Raw genomic sequence first — 20,871 nt, forward strand, 5'->3', positions numbered from 1 at the left:
GACTGGCCCAGAGTGACCCAGCAAGGATCATGGCTGAATGGGGATTTGAACTCGGGTCTCCCCGGTCCTTGTCCGGCACTCTAACCACTACACTTTAAAATGCTAGTCGAGTGTAATAAAGTTTCATTCCAGAAAATGTGAGTTAAAAATGAACCACAAAGCAGCTCTTCCTAGTATGAAAGATCCAACATGTGGGCAAAATGCCACAAAAAGGAACTTTTAGCTTCTCCGAACAGAGAATTCAGCTGGAGTGCTCAGCACACACCTTCAAAATCCCCACCCCCATCTAAATGATGCAAAGAAGCTCTTCAGACCCAGCTAAGCAGATCTTTGGGAAAATACAGACACGAAACATTCTTCACAGCTGAACAGCTGCATGTTGCAAAGAAAAGAAATATAAAACAAGGAAAGCCTCCCAGGAGAGGGAGGGTTACAACAATTACTCTGAGAATTCTCCAAAGTTAGCTAGGAAGTGCCAGTTCAGGTTTTTCTTCTCTCCTTTGCAAACATGAGGGCTAGCTGCTTGCTTTAAAAACATACACACCCATGCACACAAGGAACATGGGGTTCTCAGAAACCGAAAGCTTTCTAAAAACGCTATGCTATATGGCACTTGTGCAGAGCCTGTTGAATCCCAGGACATATTTTCCACAGTCAAGCTGTAGATCAAAATGAGATCCAGTCATCAGGGAAGACGAAACATAGCTAAGATTGACTATGCATGTTGGTAAAAATTGCCTGGCAAATGCATATATGTTTTCCTGTTCGCCCAGGAAGCAGAAACAAGGTACACTTAAGAAATGTTTCTTAGGAACATAGGAAGCTGCCATATACTGAGTCAGACCCTTGGTCCATCTAGCTCGGTATGTCTACACAGACTGGCAGCGGCTTCTCCAAGGTTGCAGGCAGGAGCCTCTCTCAGCCCGATCTTGGAGATGCTGCCAGGGAGGGAACTTGGAACCTTCTGCATGCAAGCAGGCTGGTGCTCTTCCCAGAGTAGCCCCATCCCCTGAGGGGAATACCTTACAGTGCTGACACATGTAGTCTCCCATCCATATGGAAACCAGGGCAGACCCTGCTTAGCAAGGGGGCAATTCATGCTTGCTAATGACTTGATTAGCAAGCCAGAGGTTGCCAATTTGAATCCCCACTGGTACCTCTATCGGGCAGCAGCGATATAGGAAGATGCTGAAAGGCATAATCTCATACTGCGCAGGAGATGGCCATGGTAAACCCCTCCTGTATTTTACCAAAGAAAAGTCACAGGGGTCTGTTGTCGCCAGGAGTCGATACCGACTTGACGGCACACTTTACATGTATTTATTTACATGTAAACCGCTTCGGGGACTTCGGCTGAAAAGTGGTATATGAATATCCGCCGTCTTTGTATTGGTACACAGAGGTCTTGAGCTGTCCCTGGACCAAATGCCACAATCTCCTGCCTATGAAGCCAGGAAAAACCACAAGCTTCTGACTTGGTTGCAATCCAACTTCGAATCGCAGTCTTCACAAAAGCAACTCGATGGGTGTAGATGGTGGGGGGGGGTGCGGACGGACATCAAGAGACTCTATTTAAACTTGATTAATACATTCTGGAATCACCGCCAGGTATGAGTCACTCCGAGGCGTGTACGTATTTGCAAGTGTCGAAACAGAAATCACCGGAATTCAGAACATTCCTTGAAGTCATCCTATCTGATGGTGAATCCAAGCAAATGGCTTGTGGAGCTGCATAAACTCAGTTGTGAAAACTGAGCTGGGAGTGGTGAAACTCCGGGGGGCCGTTACATACCGGATTCAATCGTAATCTGGGGTTTCCAGCAAGTGCATTCTTGACGATTCCCTGGCAGGTGTGCCTACGCTGCACACATGTTTGTAACAGGGACAGAGTCAATTTTTTAAAGTGCACACTTAAAATATCCTAAGACAGGAGTTCCTGCATGGTTTTGAACTACGACTCCCATCATTCCCTGCCACAATGGCCTTTTGCCAGGGGGTGATGGGAATTGTAGTTGAAACACAACACAACTCCTTGCTAACTGAGCAAAGGTAAAGCTGTGTCGTCGAGTCGGTGTTGACTCCTTGTGACCACAGAGCCATGTGGTTTTCTTTGATAGAATACAGGAGGGATCGACCGTTGCCATCTCCCATGCAGTATGAGATGATGCCTTCCACCACCTTCCTATATCGCTGCTGCCCGATATAGTCTGGGGAACATACCAGTGGGGACTCGAACCAGCAACCTCTTGCTCCCTAGGCAAGTTACTTCCCCGCTGCGCCATTAGGTGGCTCCAAAGTGGTGATTCTCTTCTGTTTAGCAGGGAGAGAGCAACTGGCCCTATCCATCCCCAGCACAGCATCCTTCCAGTGGCTGTTGCTGGTGTCTATCTTATGTTTCTTTTTCATACTGTGAGTCCTTTTGGGACCGGGAATCATTTTATGTATTTATTTATATCTCTGTAAACCGCTTTGGGAACTTTTGTTGAAAAGTGGTATATAAATATTTGTATGTGTGTGTGTGCATATGCACACACATACATACACAAATATTTATTGTAGATAGTTTGATATATGTAACAACATCTGTCAACATATCTGGGTACCCAAGCTGGAAAACCCCTATCTTCGGATATTTCTAGTGCTGAGTCAAAATGCCCCCTTTTGTGAAATAGGTCTCCTGTGAAAGCAGCCATTCACGGCAGCCAGCAACTTTTCAGGGGTGCATAGTGGTTAGAGTGTTGGACTAGGCCCGGGAAGACCTGAGGTCGAATCCACATACAACCATGAAACTCACTGGGTGACTCTGGGTCAGTCATGTCTCTCTCAGCCTAACCTACCTCACAGGGTTGTTGTGAGGATAACAATAAGCACGTATACCACTCTGAGCTCCTTGGAGGAAGAGCAGGATATAAATGTAATAAGTAAATAAAGTCAAAGAGAAACAAAAATGTTTGCAAGGCTCATCACCCTCCCTCTCTCCTGGCAAGATGCATCAACCTCACCGAAGCTAAGCAGGTTCGAGGCTGGTCGGTGCCTGGATGGGAGACCACCCTATGTACGCCTCCTTGACTTCCACTGTGGAAGAAATGCAGGATATAGAGGAAATAAATATCACTGCCGATGGCTTCCTCTCAAGTGGTTGCCAAAGCCAAGATGGGGGAGAACATTTCTCCGGGCGTGCTACTTTTCCAGAGAAAACTGTATACCCTGCTGCTGCTTCCCACAAGTTACTTTTTCTTGTAAAGAACAAATCTCATGGAAATATGGTGCCGTCCATGGAAATATGGTGCCGTCCATGTAATTTCGATTACACATGCTAAGAGGGGACATGAGGCAGGGAAGGGAGCCTCATGCTGAGCAAATGAGTGCAGCTGTGCCACATTTCCACAACGCTGGTTCCTCACAGCAAAAAACAGCATCAGAGTGCTTGCTAGATGGGAACTTAAAATTGCTTCGCTACATATAGGCTTGGTGTGCATTCGGACAGTCTGGGTTTTGACCAGCAGCCTAGGGAGGCCGGCTGTGAGGCTGGCTGGCCCCGTGTCTGACGTCAGACGTGGAGGACATGGTCTCCCTCCCAAATGGGGCCGCGCAGCCCCATTTGGAAGGGAGATCAGCCCACGCTGCGTTGGGCAACATGGGCTGGAGCGACTCTCCCAGCCTTAAAGGCAGGGAGAGCCGTTCAGGCCGCGCTGACAATACAGCACGGGCCGATCTTTCTCCTAAACAGGGCTGCGCGGCCCCATTTGGGAGGGAGATAGATCGGCCCCGCTGCGTTTGCAGAGAGACCTTTAAGGCAGGGAGAGTCACTCTGGCCTTGCTGCCAGTGCAGCATCTGAGCTGCTTCACGCTGCACACAGCAATTCTGTACAGCAGGGGTTCTCAAACTCGGCTCCCCAGATGTCACTGGACTACAACTCCCATCATCCCCTGTCACAACGGTGGCAGAGAATGATGGGAGTTGTAGTCCAACAACATCTGGGGACTCCAGCTCGAGAAACCCTGCTGCACAATGAACATGTCACGTAGGACAGAGAGGCGTGCCCTCCTCAACGGGCGGTGAATAGACACCAGAGGAAGCGTCAGCAAGTCAGAATTTCCTCACACAGGTTCCTGCATGCTGAGAAACACGTGCCTGCCCTGCACACTTGATGTACTTAATCTCCCCGGGCTTTAAGATCCTTCTTGCAAGCCCTGCTTTCGGCTTTGCCGTTGTCTTGTGCTTGACAGGCGGTGACCAGGAGCAGACCTTTGTGCCTGGTGGTGACACCACAAGCCTTCCTCCCTGGGCAGACCTGTCAAGTCCTGTCCTCAGCTGCCTGCAAGACAACGCTTCTGTTGCCTGGCTTGTACCAGGTGTGCTTTTAGCCCGTTCATATTTGCTAATGTTTTCTAATTGGATTGGATTGTTTCATTCTTTGCTTTGGAAGCCGCCACGGAGCCAGCGTGGTGTAGTGGTTAGAGTGCTGGACTAGGACCGGGGAGACCCGAGTTCAAATCCCCATTCAGCCATGAAACTAGCTGGGTGGCTCTGGGCCAGTCACTTCTCTCTCAGCCTAACCTACTTCACAGGGTTGTTGTGAGGAGAAACTTGAGTATGTAGTACACCGCTCTGGGAGCCTTGGAGGAAGAGCGGGAAATAAAATGTAGATAATAATAATAATAATAATAATAATAATAATAATATTGTGAGACCCTGGGACTGGGGAAAAGAGTATGATCTCTTTGGAATAAAATAACGTTTGCAGCAGGGAGGGAAACATCAGCATAACAGAGGGGTCTCTGCCGAAATACATTTGCTGGGTAAGCTCTTCAGCAGAATGAGACTATATGAATACGACAAATATTTATATACCGCTTTTCAACAAAAGTTCCCAAAGATGTAAATAAATAAATAAAATGGCTCCCTGTCCCCAAAGGGCTCACAATCTTAAAAAACAAAACATAAGATAGACACCAGCAACAGCCACTGGAGGGATGCTGTGCTAGGGACAGATAGGGCCAGTTGCTCTCCCTCTGCTCAGTAAAGTGAATTAAAGGCCGAGACTGGAACCAGCCATTCACCCCAATTGGATAACCATCGTGTTTGGTGCTAGGGGGCAGAGGGGGCTACAGAATTATTTTTGCAGGATGCGGCTCCCCCCTTCCTAGAAGGGGAAAATAAACTTTGAAACCACACTTGTTTCTGAAGCAAAGATAGCTGGAAAAAGAAACACCCACAACAAAGATGATGCACCTTACCTGGATGTTATGCCTTGTAAGCAAGCCCTGCCGGAAGGCACGAGCGCTTGAGGGGAGATTTGAGCCAAGCCTAACTCAATGAAACATATCTTGACTGGTTTATTCTGTGGATCAACGAGGTTTAATCCTGCTACTGCTTATGCCATGCTCTGGATGCATTCCGTCCCTATCTTGCTGCGGACCACCCAAAAGCACTAAACGCAACACGGGTGAAGTCCGTGACGTGGGTGGGTCTGATAGACCCACCGCAGAGCATCCATCCTGGCGTTGTGAAACATTCCTGACCCGCACACACACGTGGCATTTCCTGCACCTGCCTTTTGGGGATCGCGCAAAAGAGAGTCAAAACTTCGCGGGACACCCACATAGAGAGCGAACGAGACGCGGGCACGCAGTCAGCCCCAGATGGTCAGCAGTGTTCTTCCCCGGGGACAGACTTCCTCCCATCCCGTCCCGTCCCGTCCCGTCGGCGGCGGCTTCACCTGCTTACCTGGGCTGGTGCTGCCGCCGCTGCGGCCATCATTCCTGCTTCCGCGGTCCAGAGTACCGACCGCCCCGTCGCGGCCGCAGGTAGGACCGGAGGGAGACCGCGGGGGCGGGGCCAAGGCGCCTCCCTCCCTCCCTCATTTGCATGGCGCCGGCACGAGACCCCGCTCCGGCCACTATATAAGCCCGAGCCCTCCGCCCTCTAGCCACTGCAGCTTCCCTCGGGTCCTGGGGTGCGCATCCAGAAAGCGCGCGGCGGAAGCGGTGAGTCTTCGCAGGCGCCCTCCGACGTTTTTGTGACAGCAGCCCTGAGCGTCGGGGTCTGGCCATAGGGGCGCAGCAGGGAAGAAGGGGGGGGGGCGATGACGGTGGCGGGGCCGCCTCGGCGCGGCATCTATGGGGCAAACCTTATTCCCCACGTCGGGGCTCGCTGTCCGAGGCTTCATTGGACTCCCGCCTCGACGCGTTCGCTCCTTCAGCCGCTTTCCAGGCTCTTCAGCCCTGGCAGCAGCGTGTCTCTGGGCGCGTGCAGAGAGCGGCCCCGCCCTGGCGGCCCTCCGCCGAGTGGGGAGCCGCTGTCACCCGAAGGGGCCCGAGCCCCGGAGGGGTCTCTCTGTGCTCTGCCTCGGGGGAAGGAGGGCGCTTGGAGGGAGGAGGATGGAGGGGAGCCGAAGGCGCTGGCGAGCCGCGCGGCGAAATCGGCTGGGTTACTCCGGCGCCGGCTTGGGTTGCGCGCTTGCCGCCTCAGCCTTGGCTCACGTCGGGGTTTCCAGCGCAAGGGAGGGCGGCGGGCAGCCGTGGGGCAGAGCCGGCCCCCAATCGGTAGGCGTGCGTGACGGCTTTGCCGTGTAGCAATTAGCACCCCTATACCCTGAAGGCATTTCACTCTGGAGGACCATCGTATTTTTGTAGGGTGTTTTAATTATTATTATTATTATTTTTAACGTAAACTGCTTTGAGAACTTTAGTTTCTTTTCTTTTCGCTTTTAGAAATTTATTTGACATATTTGTATACCGCCCCAATCGCAAGTCTCGGGGCGGTTTACAACAAAACAATAGAGACAACAAAAAATGGTAAAAGCAGTACAACCGTTTACAATGTAAAACGTGAAAATGATTAGAAATCGTCAAACTATTAAAACAGCATCTGATTAAAAGCCTGGGCGAATAAATGTGTCTTGACAGCTCAAGAGCGTTAGATAGAGTAGAAGTACCTGGGAAATTGCAAATTCAGCTCTAAGGAAAGGAAAGAGTGTCCCAGGGGTGTAGCTATAATTGGCTCTCCAGCTCCACCCCTCCCTATTTTCTTCATTATGTTCCGCACTCCAAGGGGCCTCAGCTCTGGGAGAGGGGTGAACATGGGCCCCCTCTCCCTTAGCTATGCCCCTGGAGTGCCCCCTGATTTCCAAGCCTCCCCCCGCCATTTCCTCCCTCCCGAATAATTCTTGATGTTGCCTCCTCCTTGGGCACTTTTCTTGGTTGCACCGCTGTCCAGAAGCCTTTCTGTCCCTCTCCATCTCCTGAGGATGGGGCCCCGTAGCTCAGCTATGCATCTGCCTTGCATGCCGAAGGTCCCAGGTTCAATCCCTGGCAGCATCTCCAGATGCAGGGAAAGTCTCCTGGCTGAAATCTTGGAGAGCTGCTGCCAGTCGGTGTACTGAGCTAGATGGACCAAGGGTCTGACTCTGGGAGATGGCAGCTTCCCGTGTTGTGCCTGTGAGCACTTGCAGAAGCCTAGGGGGGAAGTGCCTGGGGTCCTTTCAGGATTCTGGGCCAAGGGGAAGAGGATGGAGCTGGACTCTGCCTCTGCTCCAGGACTCGTATCCTCAAGTCATTGGCAGGGGGCAGAAGAGATGGCTACCCAGTCCACTGCATTGGGCCGGAGAGGAGTCGTAGAGTTAGAAGGGGCCTTAGAGATCTTCTAGTCCAACCCTCGGCTCAGTGCAGGTGACCCCTCCCATTCAAAAGATTGCATAGGGATGTCAGCTAGGTTGCATCCTTGCTCTCTGGCTGTAACATCTGCCATCTCTGACTGACCATCTCCTGTATTCCAGGCTATTTGGCAAAATCTAGAAGGTGGGATTCTGGTTCCAGGAGCAGGCGCTAGTCGGGGTGCTCTTGAACTTCCACTGGATCCACGGAATCAATCATTCTTTGTAGCAATAAGCAATTGTAGAAATGCCTTTAGGTATTTAAAACACTTCACAACAGCCTTTACTGCACTGCCAATTTTCAAATAACGGCAATGCCTAATTTCACACACACACACACACACACACACACAAGCCCAGCAGCACTCCAGGTGTTCACCTATGCCTGTATAAGTGATATTCAACGCTGTGTGTGCTGAAACATAATCCTCAAAAACACAGTGATGAAAACACTGCACCCAGGCAATGCAACTTCTATATATACTGGAAAATAGGCTCGTTTGCAAGACTGCATTAGGTTGCATAATTCATTTGTGTGCAATTTTTTAAAAAAACAATTTGGGGGGAAAAGTGTGTTCTGATTTTGCTTCTCACTGGGAAAGGCAAGGAACTACCTAGAGCAGGGATTCTCAACGTTGGGTCCCCAGATGTTATTGGACTTCAACTTCCATAATCCCCAGCCCCAATGGCCTTTGGTTGGGGATCACAGGAGCTGAAGTCCAATAACATCTGGGGACCCAACGTTGAGAATCTCTGACCTAGAGCACTGAACTCCCCCTCCCAGCCCCGTGGGTTTCTTATTTGGCCACTGCGATGGCTTCTGAAACTTCACATATTGCCCACAGGTAGTCCTGAGGGCTAGACACTTATTCCTATTCATTTGGGGAAAGGAAGCCGAGGTTTTCAGGAAGCTGTATTTTGCCTACACACCCTGTGTCGTCTACACACCCTCCTCTAGTAGCAACCAGGGGAGAAAAGTTGTTTTGGAACACAAGGGTGTGTTGGGCTGGTTCTTCCCAGCCCTAATCCCCAAATCAAACCGGAGACTTTTTGTACTGGTGTGGGACAATGAGGTTTTGTGCCTGGAGACAGGAAGTGCTGTAACCATGGAGGGGGGGGGGCAGAGCAGGGCAAGGGGAAGCGGAATCCTCTTGCTCATGGGTAATCTCTTTGCAGTGGTCGTGATCCAGAATGACGCTCTTCGATGGCATCTACCCCTTCTACCCCCAGCCAAGGAAGCCCTTCGTCTTCAACTTCAACCTCATCGTCGTCATTGTTGTCTTTCTGGTGATTGCCTGCAGCTTCCTACTGATCTTGCCTGGAATTCGCGGCAGAGCGGTGAGTGCAGCTGACCCCTCTGTGCTGAGCGACCGTGGCACCCGGTCCATGGATGCCGGGACGCTCATTGAGTGACGTAGTTGCAAATTCAGAAGTGCAAGAGGGGAGCTGGTCTTGTGGTTGCAAGCATGAACTGTCCTCTTTGCTAAGCAGGGTCTGCCCTGGTTTGCATTTGAATGGGAGACTTCATGTGTGAGCACTGTAAGATAGTCCCCTTAGGGGGTAGAGCTGCTCTGGGAAGAGCAGAAGGTTCCAAGTTCCCTCCCTGGCAGCATCTCCAAGACAAGGCTGGGAGAGTCTCCTGCCTGCAACTTTGGAGAAGCCTCTGCCAGTCTGTGTAGACAATGCTGAGCTAGATGGACCAAGGGTCTCTGACTCGGTAGGAGGCAGCTTCCTAAGGCAGGAAGAATGCTAATAAACAGCTCGAATGGCAAGAGCTATTCTTCCATATAGTTCCATATAGAATGCCAAGGGCTTTGTGTCCCTGCTGAGACCCTGGAGGAGGGAAAGTGTTGGAGACTGAAATTTACCCGTGATGGGTTTTGTGATTAATTAGCAGAGCCCTAAAGAAGCCACCCACTCCAGTTAGAGAGTAGAATGCAGAGTTTAGTTGTTGCAGCTCTATATAGAAGAGACATGGAGATTCTTGTAGAATCTAAATACTAAGTAGATTTATTGGCGAAGTACACTTTGGCTAGGAAAGACCTAATACCAGGATGTCCCTGCAGCACCATGCCACTGTTAAATGCACCATTATGAGTGTCTAAAATGAAAATCATCCTCCCAATGCTGTGATTTGGGGCAAAGGAGAGAAGCAGGCAGGGTTGCTTAACTCCTCCCCCATTATTTATTTTCCTGCTCAGAATCAGCCCTCAGTTGCTTCTTCCCTCTTTCACAGAGTTGCAGGTGTGCCCATCTTTGTGAGGGAGCAGCTGGGTGTGTGTGTGACTGTGAGCAGAAAAGGGGCTGGTGAGGAAAGGGTTAAACATTCCTCCCCCCCCACCCCGCACCCGCCTCTCCACTCCAAATTGCAGCCTCCTATGGCTGTCATGACTATTTATTTATTTATTACATTTATATCCTGCTCTTCCTCCAAAGAGCCCCCATGGTTATATTTGTCCTCACAACAACCCTGTGGGTTAGGTTAGGCTGAGAAAGAAGTGACTGGCCCAGAGTCACCCAGTGAGTTTCATCATGGCTGAGTGGGGATTTGAACTCGGGTCTCCCCAGTCCTAGTCCAACACTCTAACCACTATGCCACACTGGCTCCTTGGCTGAAAGCCATTGTGACTGGGGATGATAGGAGCTGTAGTCCAACATCTTCTGGGGACCCTGGATTGGGAACCCCCGGGCTATGGGATGCAAGCGGTATAGTGGGTGACTCTTCTTACGTGAAGTCAAATATGATGAGGATTTATGTTGGCAGTAGTGGGTGTGTCCCCCCTCCCACACACACCTCTTTTCCAGCTAAAATAAATCTGATAGCCTTATAAGATGCCACACGAGACTTTTTTTGTGTTTGCTGCCAGAGACTAACATTGCTGCTCTTCTGGAATCTGGGTGTGAGTGTGAGCATGCATAACTGCCAAGCCTCAGAAAGACTCTGTCGTGGCATTTTGCAGCTGTGAACTGGTATCTGTGCAGGAAAGGGAAGAAGGCAGGGGGAGGTTAGGGGTCATAACTGCCTCTGCTTTGGGGCACTGGAACAACCCACAGCATGATCTAAAGTGAAAAGACAATATTTTGACTTTCTGGCCTTTTGCAGGTGTAGATCTCCTTTTCCTTAATCCCTCTTCTAATGGCTCCTAATGGTGTTTGCCTTTGGACAGGGAGAATGTAATGCCCTGAGATCTCAAGTGAGATGTCCACAGAGATGTGGTTTAATGGTTAAAGAGACAATGGCTGTAATTGGCAAGGCTTTCCTCTCCCGCCCCCCCACCCATGTAACTGGATAAGCCTGTAATAACCACACCATTGAACTTCTGGCTGGTGGCACAGTGTAGTAACAAGGGCCTGGCCGCCAGTCACTTTGCTGTTCTGTGTGTTCCTGAACAAGCAGGCAGTCCTCCAGTGCTGTGCTCTTTTCCTGGCTGGTTAAATATTTGGGGCCAAAATCTGGGAAATCTATGACTGGCTCTCCTAATGTTTCTTCTAACCTAAAAACAGCTGCAAAGGGGTTAGCAGTTTTGATTGGAGCAGAGTGCCAGGGGGAAGGGGTGTTTGATCTGAATTCTCAATCCCACCCCCCCCCACCCCATCAGTCTTGGTTGACTTTTTTGGACTACAACTCCCATCATCCTCAGCTTTGGGCCATTGAGTCTGGGGTGATGGGAGTTGTAGTCCAAACACCAGTCATCGAAGACTGCCCCCTCACTGCTGTAAGCCTCAGGGGTTGACTTGTTAATGGAAGAAATGGCTGTTCCCACGAATATGATCTCAGCTGTGCTACCTCCAATGCTCCTCCTCTAGGAATTGGTGGAAGGAGGAAAAGGCCAGATCCTGTCCTCAGCAATGTTTTCTTCTTCTTCTGTTGACAGAGGATCTACTGGCTTCTCCGGGTCATTGTAAGCCTCTTTATTGGAGGAGTAATTGTCGGTAAGTAACCCCCTCAATTTCTACCTTCAGTTTTTATTTGCGGACCAGGTGTGTGTTGGAATAGGAAGGGACCTTGGAGGGGGGTCTGATCCAACCCTCTGCTCAGTGCAAGAAACTGCTACTACAGCATCTGCCAGGTGGCCATCCAGGCTCTGCTTGAAATCTCCAGTAAAGGAGACCTCCACCCCTCTTGCACAAGGCAGGCTGACTTGACCCATGCGCCCAACTGTAGCCTGGGACTGAGGCTACCCAGCTCCCAGCATGCTGGGCCTAATCCAGCCTAGAGCTGCACCATGTATGCATTAGTTTCCACTGCATTCAGGCCTAGAGAACAGAAGCAGCCTCTTGAAAATGGCAGGTCCGGAATCCCAAAGGGCCCAGGTCGATCTCTTTCGACTGTACCGTAACCAGTAGAGTATGGTAACTAAATAAGTACGACACCAACTTTTAGGAAGGAAGCTGCCTTCTACAGAGTCCGACCATTGGTCTATCTAGCTCAGTATTGTCTACACTGACTGGCAGCAGCTCTCCATTGTTTCAGGCCGGAGTCTCTTTCCCAGCCCTACCTGGAGATGCTGCCAGGGACGGAGTCTGGTGCTAGGGTTGTGCATGGAACCACCCCGGGCCGTTGGGTTTGAGTTTGAACTGAACCAAACCACTGGGTCCGTGAGCCAGTTTGTTAGAACTGGCCGGTGCTTCAGTTCGGGCATTAGAACCGGGTTGAACCAGTTTGGCCCAGTGCAGCCCAGTTCAGCATGCTTGCAAAGGGGAGTCTGGTAAGAATTTCCCTTTACAAGCAAAGGGGGAATCCTATGGGGTTGGAAAATAGAGGGCACACCTTAAGTGCTGCAGTGGTGGCATCCCTAGGCCCACTGGTGCTCTTTCCATTGGTGCGGGCCCAGTTTGGGCCCGCGCTGATGGGGGGGGGCACTGGTGTGGCCTAGGGGAGCCACCACCGAGGAGCTGGGCTGTCACCCCCCCATCTGCCCTTGTAGCTATAGTCATTTCCTTGTATAGTGTGTGCTATAATACAGGGTCTTGAGACGTTGGACTACAACTCCCATCACCCCCAGCCATTACTTCAAAGACTGTTGTGTTTGGGAATGATGGGACTTGTAGTCCATTAACATTCGGGAATAGTACCTTTTTAATAATACACTTTAGGTGTTACAAGACTCATCTTTACAGCCTTGGAAGCCTGCCTGTGTCCAATAGTCATGGCGTTTCCCCTTTCCACACCTTGCAGCTGTTCACTTCACCTCCGACTGGGAGAGTGCCCAGGTGACGGCCAACACTTCCTACAAATCCTTCAGCCCTGTTGCAGTGCGAGCAGATATTGGGTTGCACATTGGTTTGGCAGGAATCAATGTCACGCTGGTGGGTAAGTCTGCCGGGCCAAAAGGAGGTGGGAGAGGCCCAGCAGCCCGTCTGGGTCCGCAGGCTTCAGAACTTTGTCCCTTTTGACCATATTTCCCTTGAATCCAAGACTGGGTGCCCTGGGAGGGGGTTGGTCATCTTAAATTCAGAGTTGTCTTCTGTTTGGGGAAATATAGTGTTGATTTTCAACATTTGCATACTGTTCTTAAACTCCAAAGCAGTTCACAATAATAATAAAAATCAGATTTGTAGTTGGGTGATATTGTCTTCCCGGTGACAGAGCTGTCCCTATACAAATTATGGCAGCATCTTTGTAAATGTGTGTGTGCTCTCTTAAATCTTGCAACCTTTGCACATAGCAATACATTGGGGTGGGGGGTGGGGAAGAAAGGCAATAGTGCCCCACTCCAAGAATGGATTAAATTATTGTTTGCTTGTGCCCCGCACCCCCCAAGGGCTAAACTCTGCTCCCCTCCAGACACTAACCAGGTGGTCTTCTCTCTGCAGGAAAGCCAGTAGACCAGCTGAATGAAACCATCAGCTACAATGAGTTCTTTGCCTGGTGGTTTGGGGCAGACTATGACCAGGACTACAAAGAAGGCTTGGAGAGGGGGCTGCCCTACCCGATCCTGTATGTGGCAGAGAAGTTCAGTGAGCACAGTCCCTGTGCCTTGCATGGCCAGTACAGGATGGCCGGGCACTATGCCTCTGCCACCTTGTGGTGAGTGGGGCTCATCCTAAACACGAGACCAGTGGGTAGATCTGAAGGGCCAGGCTTCTTAAGAGAGGGATGCATGTGTCTCAACACGCTCCCCTCCACTCTGCCTAGCCAGGGAGAGCCCCACGAAATGGCTCTTTCCTTGCAGGGGGAAGGGAAGTGCTCTCTGTGGGCAGTGCTGTCTTGGGATGGGGAAAGGAGAAGAAGCCTCTTTCCTGGGAGTTTTTCACACCCGGGAGTTATTCGCACGTTGCTTCATGCTGCGGGGTGAATGTTGAGCAAAGCCACTTCGAATCACACTCGCCGCATTGCGGGAAGCAGCCCCTCCCCGCTGCTCTTGGGTTTTGTTTTGATGCAAGTTCACATGGCATGCCTCCATGTTTTCTTTCGAGCCTCTGCGGGGCGGGGAGAGATTACTAAAGAGCTACATCTGCATTTCTAAAGAGAGTATCCCTCTTATCATGCTAATGATTCTATGTCAGTGCCTCTCACTATTTTCAGAAAAAGTCGCTTAAAACCAGCATTTTAAAAACCCGGAAATACACTGAGATAAGCTAGAATTCGCAAGACAAAGCCTGACTTGTGTGTGGAGTGGGTCCAAGGATCTCGAAGGGACTTCAGGGTAGGTTTGGGGTGTGTGAACACTTACACTCTCTTCTGAAGGAGATTCAGGGTAGAAGCCCTGTCTGTAAAGCCTCCCAGCTTTTTCATACCTGCAATGGAGGGGTGTGTGTTCACATATCAGCCAGATTTACCCTGAAGTCCCTGCAAGTTATCAGGCAGCAGTTCACACACAATTTGAATTTTTCACAGCACGTTAGAGTGTAAAGTAAAGTGTGCCGTCGAGTCGGTGTCAACTCCAGAGTTCTGTGGTTGTCTTTGGTAGAACACAGGAGGGGTTTACCATTGCCATCTCCCACGCAGTATGAGATGATGCCTTTCCGCATCTTCCTATACTGCTGCTGCTACAATATAGGCGTTTCCCATAGTCTGGGGAACATACCAGTGGGGATTTGAACCGGCAACCTCATGCTTGCGAGGCGAGTCATTTCCCCGCTGTGCCATTAGGTGGCATTAGAGTGTAGCCTGATTTATATCGGAGGTTAAAAAAAAAAAATCCACTGTTTGTGTCGGGTTTTTTGACGACTGAGTTTGCAGTGTCAAAGCGTGTGTCAAAGTCCCCGGAGATGCTGCCAGGGACGGAACCTGGGACCTTCTGCGTGCCAAGCAGGGGCTCTGCCACTGAGCCATATGGCCCCCTCCCTGAGCCAGACCAGGCTGGGAGCTCTTAGTGGTACCAAGTAGGCATGAAGAGGTGGAAGCATAGCTAGTGCCGGGCCTTGCATGTTCTCCTGCTTTTCGGCGTTCACGCCAACAGGAACTGCGGGGACTCCAGGGCACCAGCTGCTGACTTCTGAGTAGACGCCGGAGTCCGGAGCCCTTTGAAGGCTGCAGCTTGGGGCAAGGGCAGCGTGGAGGTGCAGCTGCGTAGGCCACTGACCGGCCACGCTGGCTTTCCCTTTCCCTTGCAGGGTTGCCTTCTGTGCATGGCTTGTGGCCAACATGCTCTTCTCCATGCCAGTCCCAGTATACGGTGGGCAAATGATGCTCGTGACGGGGGCCTTCATGATCTTTGCGCTGCTCTCCTTCTTCACGGGGAGGAACACATCCACGTGTGCCATCCACTTTGGCCCTGCCGCCTTGCAGCCGGTCTTCGGAGTCTCCTTCTGGCTCACGCTGGCCACAGGTGAGGGGATCCCGGAGCTTTCCTTGGGGGGGTGGGGGTGGGAGGAAGCAGAAGTGGGCTGGTGGTGGTGGGGCCTCGTGCAGCCTTTCTAAACACCGTATACAGAGTCCGACTCTCAGTCCATCTCGTCCAGTACTGTCTACACTGCCTGGCACTGGCTTCTCCAGGGTTTCAGGCAGGAGTCTTTCCCAGCCCTCCCTGGAGAGGCCAGGTAGTTCTTATAGTTCCGTCCTCTGTGGATTCGTCTATCAATGGCGCTAGTCTTGATGGCAATAGACCACCTCCAGGCTAAGAGACAGAATCGAAGGGTGACCACAGGAAAGAGGGCCCACGTTCATCTCCTGCCTTTGGGCTTCTTGGGGGGCCTCTGGTGGGCCACTGTGTGAAGCCAGAGGCTGGACTAGCTGGCCCTGGGGCCTGATCCAGCTGGACTGTTCTTATGCTGGGGATTGAATCTGGGACCTTCTGGGTTGAAAGCAGGTGCTTTCCCACTGAGCTATGGATCCTTCCCCGTCCCACCTGGCTTTCAGTTCCAGATGAGTCATTTGTAAGCAAGTGCTGAAGTCGGGTCTGGAACCGGAAGTTGGGTGGAACAAATCAGACCTTGGCAGGTTGTTCGGCATATGACACACCCAAGGTTGGCATTAGCCTTGTGTGACAGGAAGTCAGGCTTGCCCCTGAACTCTTGGGAACCGTAGGTTTGGTGTTTCCCAGGCTGTCTGAACATAGAGAAGGTCCCTATATGGTCACTGAAGGAGGCTGTTTGATAAATTCAAGATGAGATGGCAGAGGAGTGGCCATTGTGGTGTGCGATACAAGGGGTGTGTGTGTCCATCCATATCACTGGAATGAAATCTCCTCGACCTGTAAAAAGGCTTGCAAGGGAACCCTTATGAATATGCCCATGAAACGTTGTGTCTATAAAGACAAGAAAATTCACACCACAGTGTGAAACACACAACACCAGCCAGTGTGGTGTAGTGGTTTAGAGTGTTGGACTTGGAGCAGGGGGATGCAAGTTCGACATAGGAAGTTGCCATATAGTGAGTCAGACCATTGGTCTATCTAGCTCAGTATTGTCTCCATAGACTGGCAGCGGCTTCTCCAAGGTTGCAGGAAGGAATCTCTCTCAGCCCTATCTTGGAGATGCTGCCAGGGAGGGAACTTGGAACTTTCTGCTCTTCCCAGAGCGGCTCCATCCCCAAAGGGGAATATCTTACAGTGCTCACACTTCTAGTCTCCCATTCATATACAATAAGGCCCTGCTTAGCTAAGGGGACGAGTCATGCTTGCTACCACAAGACCAGCTCTCCTCAATTCAGTTCTCTCAGTCCAATTCCCATTCAGCCATGGAACTCACTGGGTGTCTCTGGGCCAGTCACGTATCTCTCCGCCTAACCTACCTCACAGGGTTGTTGTGAGGATAAACAAAACCATGTACACCACTCTGGGCTCCTTGGAGGAAGAGCAGGATATAAATGTAGTAGTAATAATAATAATAATAATAATAATAATAATATAAATGCTGCTGTGAACTTCTCATTCAAGTGCCAAACAGTCGGTCTGTGTGTCTTTCAGGGCTGCTGTGCTTCCTGATTGGTATAGTGGTGATCACATTGCACTCACTCTCCCCTGGCCTCCTGAAAGCCTTCTTGGACCTGTGTGAGGATGAAGAGGAAGACGAGGGGATGCTGGGTGAAGTGTACATCAACCCCCACATCCCTCAACTGAAGACCTTCTCTTCCTCGCACAACTTCAGCCTGACCATCAAGAACAGCTAAAGCAAAATCTGGCATGGAACTCTATGGCCCGCTCTTTCTACAAGGGTATTGGCTGCAGTCTGTCCTGGCTAAGCCGAGGAGGGAAAGCTTAATATTGCCCCCACTGGAGAGGACACCTTCAACCTGGCTTTTCCTTGCCATGGACTGGGCTTTAGTGGCTGTGCCAGCCTTATCTTGTTGAGTCTGAAAGGAGTCGCAGTATTTCCTCTTAGGGGACTAGTAATGCTCCTGGTAATAGGGAGTGTTGATGGCACAGCTAATGGACAGTAGGACCCAGCAAGGGAAGGATGACTTCAGACTATTGCTAGCAAAGGTACGGCATGATTCTGCAGAGTCAGAACCCATCCAGGGCACCTTGTGGGCTAGGGCCCTGGTGGTAGCCCTGTGAGCACAAAAGGGCTAGTCTCTCCATGCCAGTGGGCCAAGAGGGAAACCAGAGCCTGCCCATCCAGCTCTGTTCACCAGGCTCAGAAAGCAGCATTTTGCGTCTAAGAATTGTGAAGTTTAGCGTGCCTAAAGAGTCTTGTGCCAGCACAGGCTGAGTGGATATCTGGAGCATTTCCTGAGAGCTAAATGGTTGCTCCAGCAAGCTGCCGCGGGATCAAGAGAGCCAATATCTTCCTCTGATCTTTGTCCATCAACGCTACCTCTGGAAAGACAAGCTTTGAGGAACCCTCTGAACATCCACCGGTGAAGTCCAAGCTTCATGTAACCCTGTTTTCCAATTGTGTGTTTCACAGGAATCCTCTCGTGTCACATGGAGCACCCCGCTACACTTGTGTAGGCCTGTAGGGGGGGGTGTTTAAGGAGTGTTGTGGAGGGGTTTCCCAGGGAGGTCACAAGCTCTCGCTTCCTTTTTGGCATCTCAGTGGTGCAGTGGGCCCTGTTGCACTCACTTATTTCCTGTCCACTCCCAGAGCACCTACACCAGTTCCTCCACTAGCTTAGGACATTGCTGCTGCTTCCTCGCCATGCCACATAAGTGTAAAGGCTGCTCTACCTCCACAGCACTGGAGAATTCTTCTGTTTGCAGCTCAGTGAATTAACGTCAGTGTTGTGGGTAAACCGAACCACGTTGGGCTCGAGGCTGCGAGGACTGGGCGGCCCCTCTCCCATGGAGGACTCCCAACAGCCAGACTGTGTGATCTCCAATCCCATGGGCTGCCCTGCCCGACCCAACCATGCCTGGCCCTGCAGGGAACTTGCAGGCAAAACTTGGCTGGATGGCATCCTCTTGTGGAGAGGACCCATGAGATCTCGCGGAAGCCTCACAAGATTTCCAGGGAAGATCCTGGGGAACTTCCGAGATCTGCACCACCTGTCAGTTGCTTTTTAAGGGCCAAACTACCGATGATGAGGGGCTAGAAACAGAAGAGAGCTTGACCTGGCAACAGTCCTGTGATTCGGTTGGAGGTGGCACCGTTGATCCTGGGGCCAAAGAAAGGACTCGGGGGGGGGGGGGCAGGGCCTCTCTCCATTAATCTGAGGTGACGGGCCAAAGCTATACCCTGACCGGCAGGACACTGCAGTACCTGGGAGGGATGTGACACCATGTTTACCCTACCCCGGCCCACATTCTCTGTGTGATCTTCAAAGATCAGTGGATCTTGAAGGAAGGGAAGCGTGCTGCTTGCTTACTATATTCACAACCACTTTTCAACAACAAAGAAGTCCCCAAAGTGGTTTACATGGAACAAAAATGTTAAAGTGATTCCCTGTCCCTGCAAAGGGCTCACCGTCTAAAAAAGAAACTGTGCATGCCTGGCACTGGAAGTGTTACTAGTGGACTTGGCAGTCCTCTTGCTGGTTTCCTTTTGAGTTGAGTACAGGAGTGCTGCATAGAGCAAGGCCAAAAATGCAAAGGCCTCAAAGTACTCTGGCAATGGACAATCCATTCCCTCTACCCTGCAGTCAATCAGCTGCAAGGCACAACCATCAGGACTGCAGCACCCTGGAGAGCTCCCAGTGAGGAATGTGTTCTGGCCGGGGGCCAGAGCTAGAACTAGGTCTTAGATACCTCCAGGCTCAAACCACTCCTCACAGGCTCCACCTCCCTGCCTGGAGAGCAGAGAGATTTAAAGGGCAGGTGTCTGGCCTGGAGTCTGGTGTTTATTCCATTGAGTCCCTCCTGGCCTGTTGCCAGCACCAGTGACATGAGGGCAGTTCATTGGGGGGGGGCGTGCTCAGGCTCCATGAGTGCTACTTCCAGGGGCCCCAGCCTGGAGTGAGACTGGGTCTGGATCCTGATCCAGGGCAGATCCTTCCTGCCAGCTACTTTCCCTCTGCTCAAGGGGAATGGTCAAGACACCGTTCATCTAGTGCTGAATGCGTCCACCTGTCAGCTAGATGGTTACTCATCTTAGTTCCTGCTGCATGGGTGGTTTGGCCTGGCAGGTCTCAGTGCTGCGTGGATTTCATGATTCCGCAATGGCACGATGGAAGAAATACAGCATATTTGGTTCAGTAGCCTGAGCCTCTTGTCTTTAAACAAGATTGAGAAGTTTCTAGTCCTTATGCCTGCAAACATGGGTTGAGGCCAGTGTTCCCTCCAACAGGGATTTCCAGATGATATTGACTACAACTCTCATAAGCCCCAGCCAAAGGCCATTGCAGTTGGGGATGCTGGGAGTTGTAGTAATTAACATCTGGGAATCCCTGTTAGAGGGAACACTGGTTGGGGCGCATGGAAGCAATGACTGAGGCTGTCTCAGTAGGCTAAGGAGATGGGAGCAGAATTTCCAGTAACTAAACAGAAAATGGCAAAAGCTTTCACACACTAGCAAGCACCTCTAGTCACTATGACAAGTAAAACAAAATATGTCAGTGTGTAGTTTGGGGTTCCCATAACACAGGGTTTAGAGGTTGTTTTTGGTTTTTATTTAGCTCAGTACATGCATAACACTCGGCAGCTTTGATAAGGGACAGGAGTCAGTTTGTATAGGTCAGTTTGGAGAGGGCTGTCTGCTACTAGGAGGTGGGCCCTCCAGAAATCCTGCAGTTGTGGATTTTGAGAGCATCAGTGCCTCCATTTGCTTAGGAGCATTGACAACATGCTTGCACCTGCATACACAAGACAAGCAGTGCTGTTTGCTTGCTCTCTGTGTGCACTCGTGGCTAAAATCCACAAAGCAGAATCACAGAATCTCCATAGGATATATAAGTGAACACCTTGCTATAGTTGCATAACCTCTGCATGTCTTGGCACAGGACTTGATTCTACTCTAGTGGAAACTTCATGTGATATTTCAGAACCAGTAAGCTTGTAGCAAGCATCCTTTTGTTAATACATTTTGTGTATTTCAATGCTGTGATCAGACTTCTTAATAAAGTTCTAAAAGCCAGTCTGAGGAGCATAAGTTTCCTGGGCACAACAGTTTCCGACATGAATTGCATAGGGCTTATAAGGGTATTATGCTTAACTGCCCCAATTGTGGACTCCTCCTAGATGGCAAAAACGTGCATGCAAATTCTAAGCAAAAACCACAGATCTCACAGATCGCATAGAGTTGCATCTTCCTGGCAGGAACTCACCGGCTGTTCATATGGCAACCAAGGACCACATGCAATTTCTACAGGGCCACTTGCTGGCCAGCTCTTGAGAATAACTGACCCCATTTGCCCAAAAAGTGGTAATGAAAAGCAGTGGGTTAGTCTTCA

At 50.7% G+C, this 20,871-nt stretch overlaps 1 protein-coding gene across 1 annotated transcript; it reads left to right on the top strand.

The window, feature by feature from the left end:
* Window positions 1–5,947: 5,947 nt before the first annotated feature.
* On the top strand, window positions 5,948–20,549 carry DUOXA2 (dual oxidase maturation factor 2). Its single transcript, XM_053271767.1, has 7 exons — window positions 5,948–5,991; window positions 8,835–8,996; window positions 11,534–11,591; window positions 12,838–12,972; window positions 13,476–13,689; window positions 15,219–15,433; window positions 17,012–20,549. Exons 2-7 carry the CDS (start codon window positions 8,850–8,852, stop codon window positions 17,212–17,214), a joined length of 972 nt encoding a protein of 323 aa, XP_053127742.1. The 5' UTR covers window positions 5,948–5,991; window positions 8,835–8,849; the 3' UTR covers window positions 17,215–20,549.
* The last annotated feature ends 322 nt before the right edge of the window (window positions 20,550–20,871 follow it).

The sequence above is a fragment of the Hemicordylus capensis genome, chromosome 10, assembly GCF_027244095.1.
Source record: "Hemicordylus capensis ecotype Gifberg chromosome 10, rHemCap1.1.pri, whole genome shotgun sequence".
Lineage (NCBI taxonomy): Eukaryota > Metazoa > Chordata > Lepidosauria > Squamata > Cordylidae > Hemicordylus > Hemicordylus capensis.